The sequence below is a fragment of the Camelus dromedarius genome, chromosome 6 (assembly GCF_036321535.1).
Source record: "Camelus dromedarius isolate mCamDro1 chromosome 6, mCamDro1.pat, whole genome shotgun sequence".
In the NCBI taxonomy this organism is placed as follows: Eukaryota; Metazoa; Chordata; class Mammalia; order Artiodactyla; family Camelidae; genus Camelus; species Camelus dromedarius.
Genome location: NC_087441.1, coordinates 15,575,828 through 15,590,596, shown reverse-complemented (window position 1 = coordinate 15,590,596; position 14,769 = coordinate 15,575,828). Strand labels below are relative to the sequence as shown.

Below are 14,769 nucleotides of genomic sequence, written 5' to 3'. Positions count from 1 at the left end.
CAATTTCGGGCTTCAAACTTATAATTGGACTGAGAAAGATGAGTTTTGATGTTGGAGGATGTCGGAGAGGGAAAATCAAGGTTCTTTTTGGAACACAGAGTACAAACAGTCCATTGTGTCCATTGGTTTGATTTAGATGAAAACCTGTAGGTCAGGGCATGTATCTCCTGTCGGTTTTGGGACCCTTGTTTTTGGCTGGCACTTAGTCACCAACAGTGGCATGAAGAAGATGCCCAAAGTGTTCTCTCTACTGCTTGGTAGACAGCCTTGGCCATTATTTCCATTTCAGTCTTTAACTTTCTCTTGTTGCAGCTCAAGGAGTATGAGGCCCAGCACCGGCAGTCGGCTGCCTTGGACCCTGCAGACTGGCCGGATGGTTCTTACCCAACGTTCGATGGCTCCTCAAACTGCAATGTAAGTTTGCTGTGTTTTGGAACATCTTAACCACTTCTACTAAAAAGGGACCACCTATACAGTTTCAGCCTTTGGACTTTTTGCAATTACCAACTCCTGCCTGGATCTGAAAAGCGGTGTCTCTTCTGACATGTTACTGTTTTCGTTCCCTGATGTACTTGTCGACAGTCAGAATAGTGCAATTTAGGCTGGATTTATTTATTTTTTAATTGTAGTAAAGTGTACACAACTCAGAATTTACCATTATAAACATTCTCCAGTATTCAGTTCGGTGGCTTTGGGTACATACACACTGATGTGCAACCATGTGCACGACCCACTCCCCAAACTTTCTCCTCATCCAGAACAGACATTCCGTAACCTTTAAACAAGAACTCTCCATTCGCTACCTCCCCCTTCCCAACTCCTGGCGCCCCCCATTCTACTTCCTGTCTCTATGAATTTGATTAATGTACTTTATATAAGTGAAATCATACAATATTTGTCTTTAGGTGTCTGGTTTATTTCACTTAGCACCATGTTTTCAACACTCATCCACATTATGGCATATATTAGAACTTCATTCCTTTTTGTGGATGAACAATATTCTACTGTGTGTGTGTATACCACGTTTTGTTTAACCATTCATCTGTTGATAGACACTTGAGTATTTCTGCCTTTTGGCTATTGTGAATAATGCTATTATGAACATGGTTGTACAAGTATCTGTTTGAGTCCCTGCTGTCAATTCTTTTGGGGATATGTCTAGGAGTAGAATTTCTGGATCATGTATAATTCTACGTTGAATTTTTTGAGGAGTTGCTGTACTGTTTTCCATGGTGGCTGCAGCATTTTACATTCCTGACAGTTGTGTGAAAGTTTCAGTTTTTCTATCTGCACCAAGACTTGTAGTTTTCCCACTTTTTTGGATAATAGCCATCCTAATGGCTGTAAAATGACATCCTGGGATTTTGATTTGCTTTGCTCTAATGACTACTGATGTAGAGCATCTTTCTACGTGTTTGACCATTTTTTATATATTCTTTAGAGAGGTTTTTGTTCAAGTTACTTGCCCTTTCTTGAATTGGGCTATTTGTTTTGTTGTTGGTTGTTGAGTTGTAGGAGTTCTTTATGTATTCTGCATACTAATCCCTTATCAGGTACATGATTTGTAAATATTTCCTCCCATTCTGTGAGTTGCCTTTTCACTCTCTTGATAGTGTCCTTTGAGGCATTAAAGTTGTAATTTTGAAGTTCACTTTACATTTGCCTTTGTTGCCCATGCTTTTGGTGCTGTGTCATTGCCAAATCTACTGTCATGAAGGTTTTCTCCTATGTTTTCTTTTAAGAGTTTTATGTTTTTAGCTCTTAAGTTTAGGTCTATAACCCATTTTAAGTTAATGCTTGTATATGATTTACCCTGTGGATCCAATCTCATTCTTTTTTAGGTATACAGTTTATTTTCCCAGAAACATTTGTTGTAAAGACTGTCCTTTCCCCATTGAATGATCTTGGCACCCTTTTCAAAAATTAATTGACCACATACATGAGGGTTTATTTTTAGGCTCCCTTATACTTATTCCATTGATTTACATGTTTGTCCTTTGCGGGTATTGTACTGTTTTAGTTAATGTAGCTTTGTAGTGAGTTTTGACATTGGGAGGTATGAGCCCTCCAGCTTGGTTCGTCTTTTTCAGATTGCTGTGAAGATCCCTTCAGATTACATATGAACTTTATGATAGGTTTTTCTATTTCCCCAAAGAAAAATGCCGTGACATTTTAATATGGATTGCATTGGATCTGTAGATCGATTTGGGTAGTGTTGTCAGCTTAACAATATGAAATATCCCAGTCTATGAACACAGGCTATCCTTCCATTTATTTATGTCTTTTTGAATTTCAGCAGTGTTTTTAGGTTTCAGTATACAAGTCTTGCCTCTTTGGTTAAGTTTATTTTTAAATATTTTATTATTTTTGATGCTATTATAAATGAAATTATTTTCTTAATTTGCTTTTCACATTGTTCATTGCCAGTGTGTAAAAATGGAATTGATTTTATCCTGCAGCTTTGCTGAATTTGCTTATTATCTCTTTTGTGTGTGTGTATATGGAATCTTAAGGATTTTCTACCTATAGGATCATGTCACCTGTAAACAGAGGCAGTTTTACTTCTTTTTTCCCCTATTTTGATGCCTTGAATTATTCACGCTACTTTAAGTTGACCAAAACAGTGCTTCGCAGGAGTTCCACCGAGATTATAGGAATTAGAATTCCAGAGTTTTAAATAGATGTATCATGATGTCATCATCAGACTGTGAGAAGCAGGAATGGCGGGAGTCATCCTTTTTCATCTATTATGCACTTGTTTTGTTTGTTAGGTCATCTCTTCCTTAAAGTCTGGAGGCAACTCTACCTCCATGTCTTCTTCCTCTTGTTTCCTCTTGTCAGTGTGCCATACAGCCAGTCATCTTTCCAAAACATTCCTGTGTTTCAGAAAAAGTCAGATGGTTTTCCAGTTTGTACAATAAATTCCAAACTTTTGGGCACGCTTAAAACCCCATGTGATCTGGCTTTAATCAATTTCTCTACTCCCATTTGTTACCCCTACCCCAATAGCCTCCACTCAATCCACATTGGATCCTGCACACATTACTGATCATGACTTGTATTTTCACATTCTCTGCTTTAATTTGTACATTTCTTTTTCTTTTTCTTTTTTTTTTTTTAAGTTTTTTGTTTGTTTTTTTTTAACGGAGTTACTGGGGATTGAACCCAGAACCTTGTGCATGCTAAGCACCCACTTTACCACTGGGCTATACCCTCCCCCCTAATTCGTACATTTCATCTACTTAAATATCTCCTCCAGATTTTTCCAGGTAAAACTCTGTGCATCCTTCAAGGTGAAGTCCAACTTCCACCTCCTCTGAAACTTTAGCCTCCTCAAGTATATTTTATTGCTTCCTATTCTGTACTTTGTTAAGCTAGCTTTATACATGAAACCTTAACAGTTACCCTGGAGTATCAGAATTAATTATATATATATATATATATCTCAGCCTCCATGGAAATTATGAGCTCATAGAGCAAGAAAGGCATGCTGTGTTATCTTCGTGTCTCCAGTGAGTGCCTAACTCAATGTCCAGCTCATATAGCCTCATATAGAAATAGTTAATGAACAAAGTTTTTTATTTGAATGGTCATCCTTCCTGGCTGCTTTAGGAGCATATTTCATGTCTTGCAACTATAGACTCAGTCTTTACACTTTCTTTGCATCTAAGTAAGAAATGACAGCATATCGGAAGTATATTAACCCTTTCACTCACTGCCTTCTTGTACCTGATTTCCCAAATCAAGTGCCAGGTTTTCCTTGCAACTAAAATAAACAGAAATAAAAGCAAAAAACCAAAGGATTATTAATTTGGAAGTTCTGCCTGGTTTGCTTTTGTGTGAAAGAGACTGAGACATTACCATTTATAATAAATGTGTCATCTGCTAGCCAGCAGTGTATCCTGGGACTATGAGGTAACCAAAGGAACAGTGTCCATGGTTTTCAATGTGCCTTTTTGGGTCTCTTATCCCCTCATCCTAAAGACTAACATAATATAAATATAAATCATGAACCCAAAGAATCATGAAGAATAAATACAGTAACTCATGGCTGATGTGATTCACACCGAACTTCAGAGAGAGCACAAAGACCCAGTTGTCCGTAGTGGGTCCTTTAGTGTCAGCTTCACTGTATACTGTCCTGATTAATGGCATCTGAGTCAAGAGAGAGGTGAGACGACTTTATCCATTCAGAATACAGGCCTGCAGTAAAACCTCAAATATTTAGATGGGAGAGAGGCTTGTCTCATGTAGGAAAAAGTTACTATAAATTGAGTCCTCTAGGCATTTTGAACGAGCTGCTGAGCAAATGTTAAAATGTTGGTTTGTTGAATCCCTTTTGGAAGGTAAAAATCAGAACCATCACCTTAATATAAATTGTCAGAATGAAATGAGTACTTTAAAGTTGGACATTCATTCTCTTTAACATTCCTTTGTCTCTAGAGCTTCTGCGAAGTGCTTGCGATGTGCCAGGTTAGTGCTGGATATTCAAGTTACAGAGGCGAAGGAGAAAGAGACCTGCCCCAATGGAGTTGACCCTGCAGTGCAGATGTTACAATCACCCTCACACGTGCTCTCACAGCCTCAAGAGGTCACATGCACACTTAGATTATTAGCTTCTTAGCAAACTGTTTCTTCATTGATGGCTCAAAAATAAGCCTGGCCTTTCCTAGCTGGATGAAGGGCCAGGGATACCAGATGCTCCCTGGACTTCCAGTGCCATTTCCCAGAAGCTCTAGAATGACCTTTCCTTTTTCTGGAAGATACAGGTGAAGACAGTCTGTTCAGCAGTGGAGAGAGTTTTCTGAAGAAGTGATGTTTACCTGTGTAATTTGCTAGCTGACTCTGTGCAGACAGCCCGCTTGCAGTCACTGTGGATTGCTGCAGCCGACCGCCATGGGCACCAAGGTTGGCTTGTACTTGATTGTCGTCCTGATGTGTGTGACACTCGCCCCTCTTATCCTGACTTTAGTCTGTCCTGTGTTTTCGTGGAGACTCAGCAAGAAAATCCATCTCAAATGTTCCTTCTCACTGATGCTACATTTGCCTGACAGCAGAGTGATTAATTTCAGATAATCCCCACTGTGTCCTACTCCAGTCATCTTGGGTTCGCTGCTTTGATTATCTTTTGTGCAGGGGGCCAGGGCTTTTCAGCTTTCTATCGATTCTTTTCTATACCGAGATGTAAATAGCCCACTGGCCACAGTTGGGAATGCCCAGGCCATGAAAGTGTCAGAGATCATAAGGCCTTTGTCACTAGACCTCAATGCCCTTATTGATGGCTGTCGTGCTTTAGGATTTCATTTGCATCGATTCATAGCCTTCCCTACCCGAGAGCTGGCATTAGATAATTGCATGTTGCCTCACAAAAAAAATCCATATTCACATTCTCAATTTCCAAGAGTGTAAAGTACTAAAGATAGTTACCAGGGGAAGTGAAAAATAGCTTTCTCTTTGCCAGAAGGGAATCTGTTCTCTGCTGGTTTTCATTAATAACAAACTTCTGTTGTGAGTATTAGAGTTTTTAAGAAGAGTTTCTGGTTGGGTATCTAACTGGATTCCTTTGTTAAACATCTGAACATTTACTTCTAATATTTTAAATTTTATTTTGGTAACTTTTGTTTTCGTTTGCCTCCTGCAGGGGGAAGGTTGTCAGTGTTCTCATTTTGACTTTTCTAACTTTGTGCGTTGGTGTTCATTTTATTTTCTGATTAAGAAAGGTATTTAAAGAAATTGTGCTCTCAACTGGGGTTTAAAGGTTTTTACTCAAAGCATCCATTTTAGTAAATCATAGTTTTTGTTTTCACAAAATCAGTAGGTAGCGAGTTGGTGATCTGTACCTGAAATGCTTTCAGCGAAATTTCTTGATGAAAAACGTCCAATTGTAAATTATGATTATGATGCTATTTAGATAATTTTTAAAAATATGTAATGTGTAAAGAAAGATTAAAGCAGCAATAAGGACAGTAAAGCGCCAGAGCGTTTAGAGTCCATTGCAAACATCTTATTTTGATTGCTTTTAGTTGCTTCACTTCATACAAACTGTGTTCCAGAAAAAGTTGGAATTGTGTTTCTGTATCTGGAGCTCCTTACGAGGATGAAGCAACTATGTTGAAATGTTTTGTGAAGTGAGTTATTTTGTGAAGCAAGTCATCATTTTCTGATTGATCACTTTTACACGTGGGGATATGTGGAGTTGGGAAATTTTTGTGCGAAGTGTGCTATGTTATCCCCGTGGTGTTATAATAACACCTTACATCCATATGTGCAGCTCTTCATAGGCTTTCATTCCATTTCTGAATATATCTTTGCCACTAACCTGGGGAGCCATGTGGTTGAACTGTGTCCAAATCTGGCGTAACAGAGACGGAACGTCAAGTGGTAATTTCTTCCACTTTTTACAAACTACTATTTTAAGTGCTTCCTTGATTGAGGACTTTCAAGGTCACAGTTAAAATATCTCCATACTATTGGCACAACGCAGAACTGCTAAATCTTTTTGGGGCTTTCTAAAATTGTAAACCATCAGCTTGGCCCTCACCAGCAGATGGCTTTTACTGAGGCTTTTCAGAGTCGTTTCACCTGCCTCAATTACAGCCATTGCCTTCCAGCCAGCAGATTCAGCTGTTGTTTTGGAAGGAGGGGCTGCTACAATGTTAGTCTAGTCTAGAACTTTCTAAAAGATAATGTGCCTAAAGCCAGGAGAGAGCATTCTCAAAGTTCCTTTTTTACTGGTTCTTGTGATGAATGGCTTACTTTCTAGTATCGCTAGAGAAAAGGTGAATGATTTAATTACTTAATACAGAATGTGGTTAGAAAACAGAGCTTATGCTCCGGGGGTGGTGCGCCTTGAGGAGCAGAGTGGTGCTTCTGCTTGGCCAAGGAGTGTCTGTAAATCCATGCTTTTCAGAGTCTGGTATTCTGAGTTGAACCAGATTTTTTTCAAGCATTGCTACTCTTATTGTGTTTGTTTTGACTATGTTTCTTTTATTTTACTAGGGTGGGCTTCTAGACGATGTCTGTAAGTTAAAATTTATCAGAAGTTTTATTTTTATATTGCAAAGGTTTTAAAGGAAAATAGAAATCAATATTATTAGCTTTCTTGTTTGGGGAAATCTGATTCCCAAAGAAGACTTTTCTTTAATGACATGATGAATTTATAGAATTGCCTCCCACTTATAGATAAGATAGTACTAGCAGTTTAAAAAATATGATTTTCATATTTTTGCTGACTGTGAGTGAATAGTTATTGGATACATAAACTATGTGAAAATTCATAGACCTCAGTATTAGAGTTGACATTATAGGTCCAGGAAAGGTATCTTTACGGAAACAGTTGACCTTCTTTCTACTGACTTTCTGCTCTTATATGCTGGTTTTCTAAGGAAATTTAAGAGAGACTAGATTCCAACCATAAAAATAACTTACATTTCTGAATGTAAGTTATTGGTTGCTTTTAATGGTGTTTATATTTTTTCTTTGAATCGCTTTTCCTAGAGTTTTTTGTTTGTTTGTTTGTTTGTTTTTGTAACTCTTAATATATGGATTTCAGCTTAAAAGGATTCTAATTGCCAAGATGAGTTTTGATTGGTGGCTAGAAAATGGTTCTGCTTGTTGTAGCTTTAATGCTTAGACCAGCGGGGCTTAAATATAGGACAGTTGGTTGTGTGCTTTGCCTCTTTATTTCCTGAACAGAAGAAGAGCTTTACTCATTTGGCTTGTAGTATGACTGGGAGAAAGAGGAGAAATATGGCCTGGTATTAATTTGCCGGAGGGCTTTTGTACCCTGTACACTTGGGACAGGCATGTTTATGTCATGCTGTGTTAGTTACATTGTATGAGAATTATCAACGCTTTTCTCAATCTTTCTAAATGGAACTATGTTAAAAAATAGCTTTTATTGATTCTGGTCTTTTAATGCATACTTGGAGCCTTGAGATGATTATTCAGGCTTTTATGGATACTTTCTTAGAAATTTCTTTTTTATTTGTCTGGGTGGGAAGAGGAAGAAATATTACTCTTAATTTTAACAGAAGTGATTTTGAAACTAAAATGAGAGTATAATAGGAACCTATTAAAATTCTCTTCAGAAAAGCAGAAATAAGGATTGTTTCCACTTGTTGCTGATGGTGAGACTAAGAGACAGAACCATTGGAGCAACATGTGTAATGAAGTCTTGTGAGAAAGATGAGTTTTGTTCTCACTGGATGTGAGCTGACCAAGGACCACTGCTTAGATGGCTTCGTGTCATTTATTCCACATCACCCTCCACCCCCAGCCTTCACTCTGGGAGAAGGGCCAACGTTTGAGGCGTGTGTTTGTTGTGAGTCCTGTAAGATCATCATCTTTTAAACAAAGTTAGACAGGAAGAACACTCTGGCCTCGGGAAAGCCAGGCGTTTGCCCAGCGTGGGCAGGCGAGGGGGCTGGTTAAGCTCACAGACGTGAGTCAGTCTTTGGGTTCAGATCCCAGCTCTCCCACCAATTAGCTCTGCATCTGAGGGCAACTTGTTTCCTCTCTTTGTGCCCCTGTTTCCTCATCTGGCAAACAGGGCCGAGTGTATCTACCCAACATGGGTGTTGCAAGGATTAAGGGGCACCCAGTGAATGCCAGCCTCTATTACTTTATGTGAAGATCTTCCACCTTTCCATTAACTGTCATTCTTATAGTGCTTGAGTTCCCGCAGAAGTTTTATTTTTGTTCATGCCATACATCGTGGCCATGTTTATGCTTCGGGATAAGGCAGGAGTAGACAGAACAAGCTTCCTGTAAATCATGTGTGTTAACTTGGTTATGCTTTTACCAAACACATAATCAGTTTATTTTCTGTTTCAGAAGGTATAAGTGTCATGGGCTTAGGAGCGGGTCTCGTATAATTTCAGTAACATGTGGCCTTAGGATAACTGTTTGGGAAAAAAAAACCCTGTTAATTGTACTGAAATTATCTAGGGCCATATAGTGCCAATGAGGTGGTTTCATTGAGCACGTGGGCAAGGGCTTCCATCCCTGTTATGCTGGGCGGCACTCTTACAGCAGGCTCAGAAATTTGACTCTCTGCATCTGGCAAACTCACTAGGTACGTCTTTATCTTCACGGGTTTGTACAGTTACAGGAAGTTGGGTGCTGCCTGCGGACCCTCCTCAGTGTATCAAGGGCCACATGAACAGAAACAAAGACAACATCCAGATGCAACATCATCTGAGGATTATGTAACCTATTGTTAACATTTTAAAAATGCAAGAGAGTTTGGGGGCACATTCTGGTCTGTTGTTTCTTTTGTTAGGTTGAGCCACGTGAAACTAGAGATACTAGCTTTTGACCTATAAAAATGGCAGTTTCATTTGTCCAACCTAATACGTAAATACCAAACAGGATATACCACATTTTCCCTGCTAGCCGATTATATCTGAGTACAGATATTTGTAATATCATCTGGGTTAATGATTATCATTTAGATTCGCAATTCCAATTTCTTATTTTGCTTTTGGGATGAACCTCAGGGAGGCTGGGGTAAGAGAGAATCTCCATCACTTGTTTAATAATATTTATCCATCACATGTTAATTCCTCAATAAATTATTTGCCCTAGTACCAAATCTTATACAATGGATGGGTTGGAGAGATACCCAGGTCCTCTCACGGTTCATGAGTCATTGGATCCAGACAGAGGGCCACTTCCATCCTAAGCCAGTTAACTGAAGTCACAGGCTGCCCATCACTTGTTTAGAGTCTATTTGAAGTTTTCGTCACCACAGTTACCCATTCTGTCAAAACTCTTAGAACCATACTCAGTCATCAGACAATGACATTCATTTGGAAAGCGGTATTTCAACACAACTAAATTCTAATTCAAATTGTAGTTATTCACAGAATAATTTCCATAGAAATATCCCTTTATTCTCTTCTTTGTCCCTGTTCCTCTCCCTCTTTGTACCACACCCTCTGTCACCCCCTTGTTGGTTGTCCTCTTACCAGTGTAAGTCTAATAGCATTGCATGATTAGTTCCTGCAAGGACACTTCTTGCTCCGTGCCTTTGACCCAGAGTGTAGGTGGAAGACTGCCTTCTTGAACATACTTTTACTCATTCATTGTGCAAACACTGAGTACCTACTGCATGCCGGTCCCTAAACACAGGGCTTATATTTGAGAAGAAGAGACAGACAAGTGGACAGCATGGTTGGGGACTTAACTGGAATATTTCTACGTAATGTGCTAAGTACACACAGAAAGCCCATTGAGCTCCAGTGAGGAGAATGTGGAAAGCTGAGAAATGGTGACTGAAACTGAGCAGGAGTTCACCAGGAGAAGGAAGAGAAACATGTGATGTAGTGGGAGCAGCAAGGCCAATGGCTTAGGTGAATAGGTGGGTGAGTCTTCAAATGTGGACCGTATGAGAAAATGGACTTAAATAATATAGATGATCAATCTGAACATCAATATTTTGACTTCTACAGCATTGATTCTGTTCTTTGCTCATTCTTATTTGCAGATTGTTTCTGTAATAGGTTGTTTGGTCCTCTATTTCCTTATCAGTGCAATTTTAAAATTCATATCGTTTATGATTTTTATCTTGTCTTTGAGGCCTCGTTTAACTGAATTCATATTCTTAAATTATTTTATAGAGAGAAACAACTGTTTAGAATTTCTTCTTGTTCTTTGAGCTATATTTTCTTCTGATAGAGATAAAGGATCAAAAGATAGAATTTTTATGTTTGTTTGTGCATTTTTTTTTCCTTGTTATAGTCTGAGTAGTTGACATGCATTTCTTTTCCCTTTGATCATGCTTGTGTAACTCAGGTCACACTTCCTATTTGTGCTGGTACCATGAGGCTTCCTTTTTGACCTGTTTGCCATGTTGTCTGAAAATGGAGTGTTTTCCTTTCTTCTAAGCTGCATTTGAGGGCTTTATTTTGTGCTCTATTCATGTTTGTGTTGCTATAGCCTGAGGTGATGGCTGGAGAAGCAGGAAAACCCAACTGAAGTGGAATGTGGTCTTCATTGGGATACCTGAGTTCAGCCTTCTCTCTCCTAAGATTTTGTTAACGTACTGCATCACTGTTCACATTGCTTGGTTATGGGTGGGGAGTGGGTAGGACATAGTCTGCCTGGGATTCACTCCTCCAATTCCTGCTGAATTTCTAGAGGCTTTATTTCGATCAGGATCAGCCTTACTATTGACTTTCTATCTTTTCACTCATTACTGTCTTGAAGCAATTTCTGCTGCTCCTAGATCAGAAAAGGGTAAAGAAGGCCACACAGTGCTGCTTTCTTCCAAATGAAATGAAGGTATATGAAATAATTCTCAAGATTCCCACCAGTCTGGCTTTTGGAGAACTGAGAACCTTTTATATGGGTCTTCAAATATTTGATTCTTAGCTTGATCATGGAGTTTTAAAGTTCAGTGTATTAGGTTATGTACCTTTGTTTGGATGCTCTTGGTGGACTATTTTTGCCAGTTCTCAGTGGTTTTGTTTTTAGGTGCTGTTGCTCGTTGTTAGTTCTTGTAGGAAGGATATTCTTTGGTTCAATTTTCAGCAGTGACCATGACCTGATAGTTTTGCCAGTTAGATGACCACAAGCAACCTTTCTAGCTCTAATGGATTCTTTTTCTAAGGATTCAGCCAAGATTTCTTCTAGTTGGAAGAAAATTTGCTTATTATTTATTCAACAAACATAAGGAGAAGTATGTTAAGGTCATAGATCCACAACTCTGGGAGGCAGCATTGACCACATGCCTCCGTCTTCAGCAGATGACCATGCTGATCCAGTGGCCTGTTTGGGTTGGGTTTGGACACCAAGTCCACATCTTCCCTCTGTGGCCATGCAGGCTCCATCAGTTCTCTGTATTTCCACGTTGTCATGTGCCTCGACAAGGTTAGTTGGCAGCTTTGTCCAAGCAGTCGTGCCTGCTCCATGAATCAGTCAGTCTAAGATGCCATAAAAGTAATGTGACTTTGCAAACACCACCCAATCCCTTGGGAGACTTACCGCTTCTGGGATGAAAACTTCCATCAGCTCCAGAAACTAGAGCCTCAAACGCATATGTAATTGCCCTACTTGGCAGTCCTATTGTGAGTCATCCTTTTCCATGGCATGGGCTATGTGAGAATCAAATGCACTTGGGAATGAGTGGGTTTGGTGTTTTTCTTTAGTCCTTAGTGTGCCTGACACCATAGATATGTTTTGGGTAACACTACCCCACTTTGTCCAGAGGGACTTGTAGAGCTGTTGACTACTTTCCCATAACTTCTTTTTTTATCTTAACCCACCTATTGTACATGACCAGTAGGGTTCTCTGACCTATGGGCGGGGTGACATAATCTCAAGCAGTAAAATCGTCCACAGATTTACTGAGTGAAGGGGAAGCAGCCTGTTCTCTTTCTTCCACTTAATCTCTCTCCTCTCCCAACTCCTTTCAGCAGAAGGAAAGGCATTTTTTCTGCTCCATGGAAGCTTGCAGAAATGGGATTGGGTGGACTCGCCTGGGATCCACGTCTCCCTAGACTTGGCAGTAGGACTTCTGAGGTCTTATGTTTTCTCCCTTCTTATGGGGAAAGTAGCAACACTACTTGAGTGTGCTTAAAAGCAATTCAGAGTTCATGAGTTTAAGAAAAAGAATAAAGTTTATTGTGGAATGTAGCCTCCATTTACTCTCCTTTGGTTTTATAGTTCTTTTTTAAACAGTTTCTTAAGTGAATTAAGTGCTGACAAGCCTTTGCCTCTGGGGATGGTAACATTACCTCAAATTCTCACATACTTCTTACAAATAAAAATGTCGTGTAATTATCTCCTCCTCCACTACCTTCTTTTCCTCCTCCTCCTCCTCTTTTTTCAAATCTGGCGACAACTAGTTAATTTTGAAACTGCCAGAGAGATTATTTCAGTGTTACACTGCACCTCTGGGAGAAGAATGGAATTTCATCTTTTTTTCCCCATATGCTGACAAAAATCTCCTAATTTCAGAGGGCAATGATGTCACCAGCTAATGAGCAAAATATTTCTTACTAAACAGATGAGCCCTTCCCTGACTCCTTTGTGAAATAAGGAAAAAAACCCACAATGTGTTTCATATTTTATATAGTTACTCTGACAACTCATAAACACTTTTTAAAGTAATTCTAACTTCTTTAAAGACTGAAACTAATTTTCTTCTAACACAAAGAATAACACATTAACCTGATGGCTGTGACTGGAAGCCCCTGCCGTGGCCGGACTCTGATGACTGGTAGTCATCAGTGCTGGTCTTGAACATACCCGGCCTGAGCCAGTATGCTGCCTCCAAGGTAGGGAGTGACCTTGAATGTGTCACTTCTTGGACCAGTGGAGAGAGATCAGACGTGTTGAAGAGATTATGAAATCAAGCTTGGAGAAGAGGAGGGCGGTGAAGCTGGTGTGGATTGGTGTCACATGCTGTTTATAAAGGCAGCAGCATCAGCTGAACTCTTCTTTGACTGTCCAGATAGTCAGGCATCTGAGGTCAGCGGGGGCCATATAGACTGCTAGGCTCATATAGGAACGTGGAAATGCCCCCAAACCCATGGCCAGTGCCTGTCCCCTCACTGAAGCGTGTCTCAGTTTCCCCAGCCAGAGGTGAGTTCTCCCACTTCTGAATCCCTATCTCTTTTTCCTCTTGCGCTTTTATCCCAGTTGACTTACACTCATCATGTTTCTGAACTTCTCTGGGGGCCCTTCTACCCACAGACTTCTAGACTATAACCTTTGTAAGTCCAGCTAAAGCCAGCTTAGTCCTGTTTCAACTCCTTGCTCTTCCTAACGCCATGCCATCCACCCATCCATTGATTTCAATCAGGAAATATCTCGTATCATAACTATAGATGCTATTTTTAATTTTCTAAGTGGAAAAGAATCATAGAAGAAATAAGCACTCTTGCGATACTACTTGTGAGATTTTAAAATAACACAATGTTTCTTCTGAGCAGATTGTTAACATGTATCAGAAGACTTAAAGATAGGCCCATTCTTTACCCATCAATTCAACAATCTAATCACGTCTTCTTAAAAAAGCATGTATTAGATGCATTAGAAATTTTATGACAGAGTGTTCATCAGAGTATTTTTTATAATATTGAAAAATTGGAAACATGCAGATGTCCAGTGATTGAGGGTATGATTTAGTAAGTCATGGTATACTTCTATGACCGAATACTATTGAATCATTACTGTATTGTTGTATTTATTTTTATTTAAAAAATTTTTTTAGTAAAAGGTGATTTATTCAATATGAAGAGATACTAGAGCTATTGTTGTGTTTTATTTGTTGAATATTTGTTGATGTGGGAAAATGTTCCAAACGTATTAATTTTTAAAAGCAGATTATAGAACAGTTTGAACAGTGTGTACTGAGGGCCCCAGGGGTTCACTAAAGGAGCCCTTCAAACACAGCAGTGTGGTTCAGAGAGGGTCACAATTACAAGTGTGCACGTTGTTTCTACTTACACTGGGTGTTCATGTGAGGGAGGCTTTGGGGACCTTGATATTGACCAGGGGGTGTAGGGGAGAGGGAGCAGCTAAAGATCACAAGGTCATCCTTTTTTGTTAAAAAAGTCACATAAAGGTGTATTATGTGTGTGAGAAAAGAGGAAGATATAAACCAAAATACTACTACTTTTTTCTGACTAGGAATATATAAGTGATTCCTCTTTTTCCTTTTTCTATATCTTCATTTTCTAAAATTTCTGATTAAAAATAGATCATATGTAATTAGGGATAAACAATACATGTTTCTGAAATACAGATAGAGAAATTGGT

The 14,769-nt window shown here is 39.2% G+C and overlaps 1 protein-coding gene across 4 annotated transcripts in view; it reads left to right on the top strand.

The window, feature by feature from the left end:
• Nucleotides 1–14,769, top strand: part of SASH1 (SAM and SH3 domain containing 1) — a 217,236-nt gene that overhangs the window by 157,845 nt on the left and 44,622 nt on the right. For 3 of the 4 annotated variants that reach the window (XM_064486597.1, XM_064486596.1, XM_031456509.2), the window contains exon 8: nt 313–414. In XM_064486597.1, coding sequence (XP_064342667.1) covers nt 313–414 — 102 coding nt within the window. Of the gene's footprint in view, nt 1–312; nt 415–12,541; nt 13,591–14,769 lie in introns of those variants that run through there. The other variant, XM_064486601.1, reaches the window with a different exon arrangement.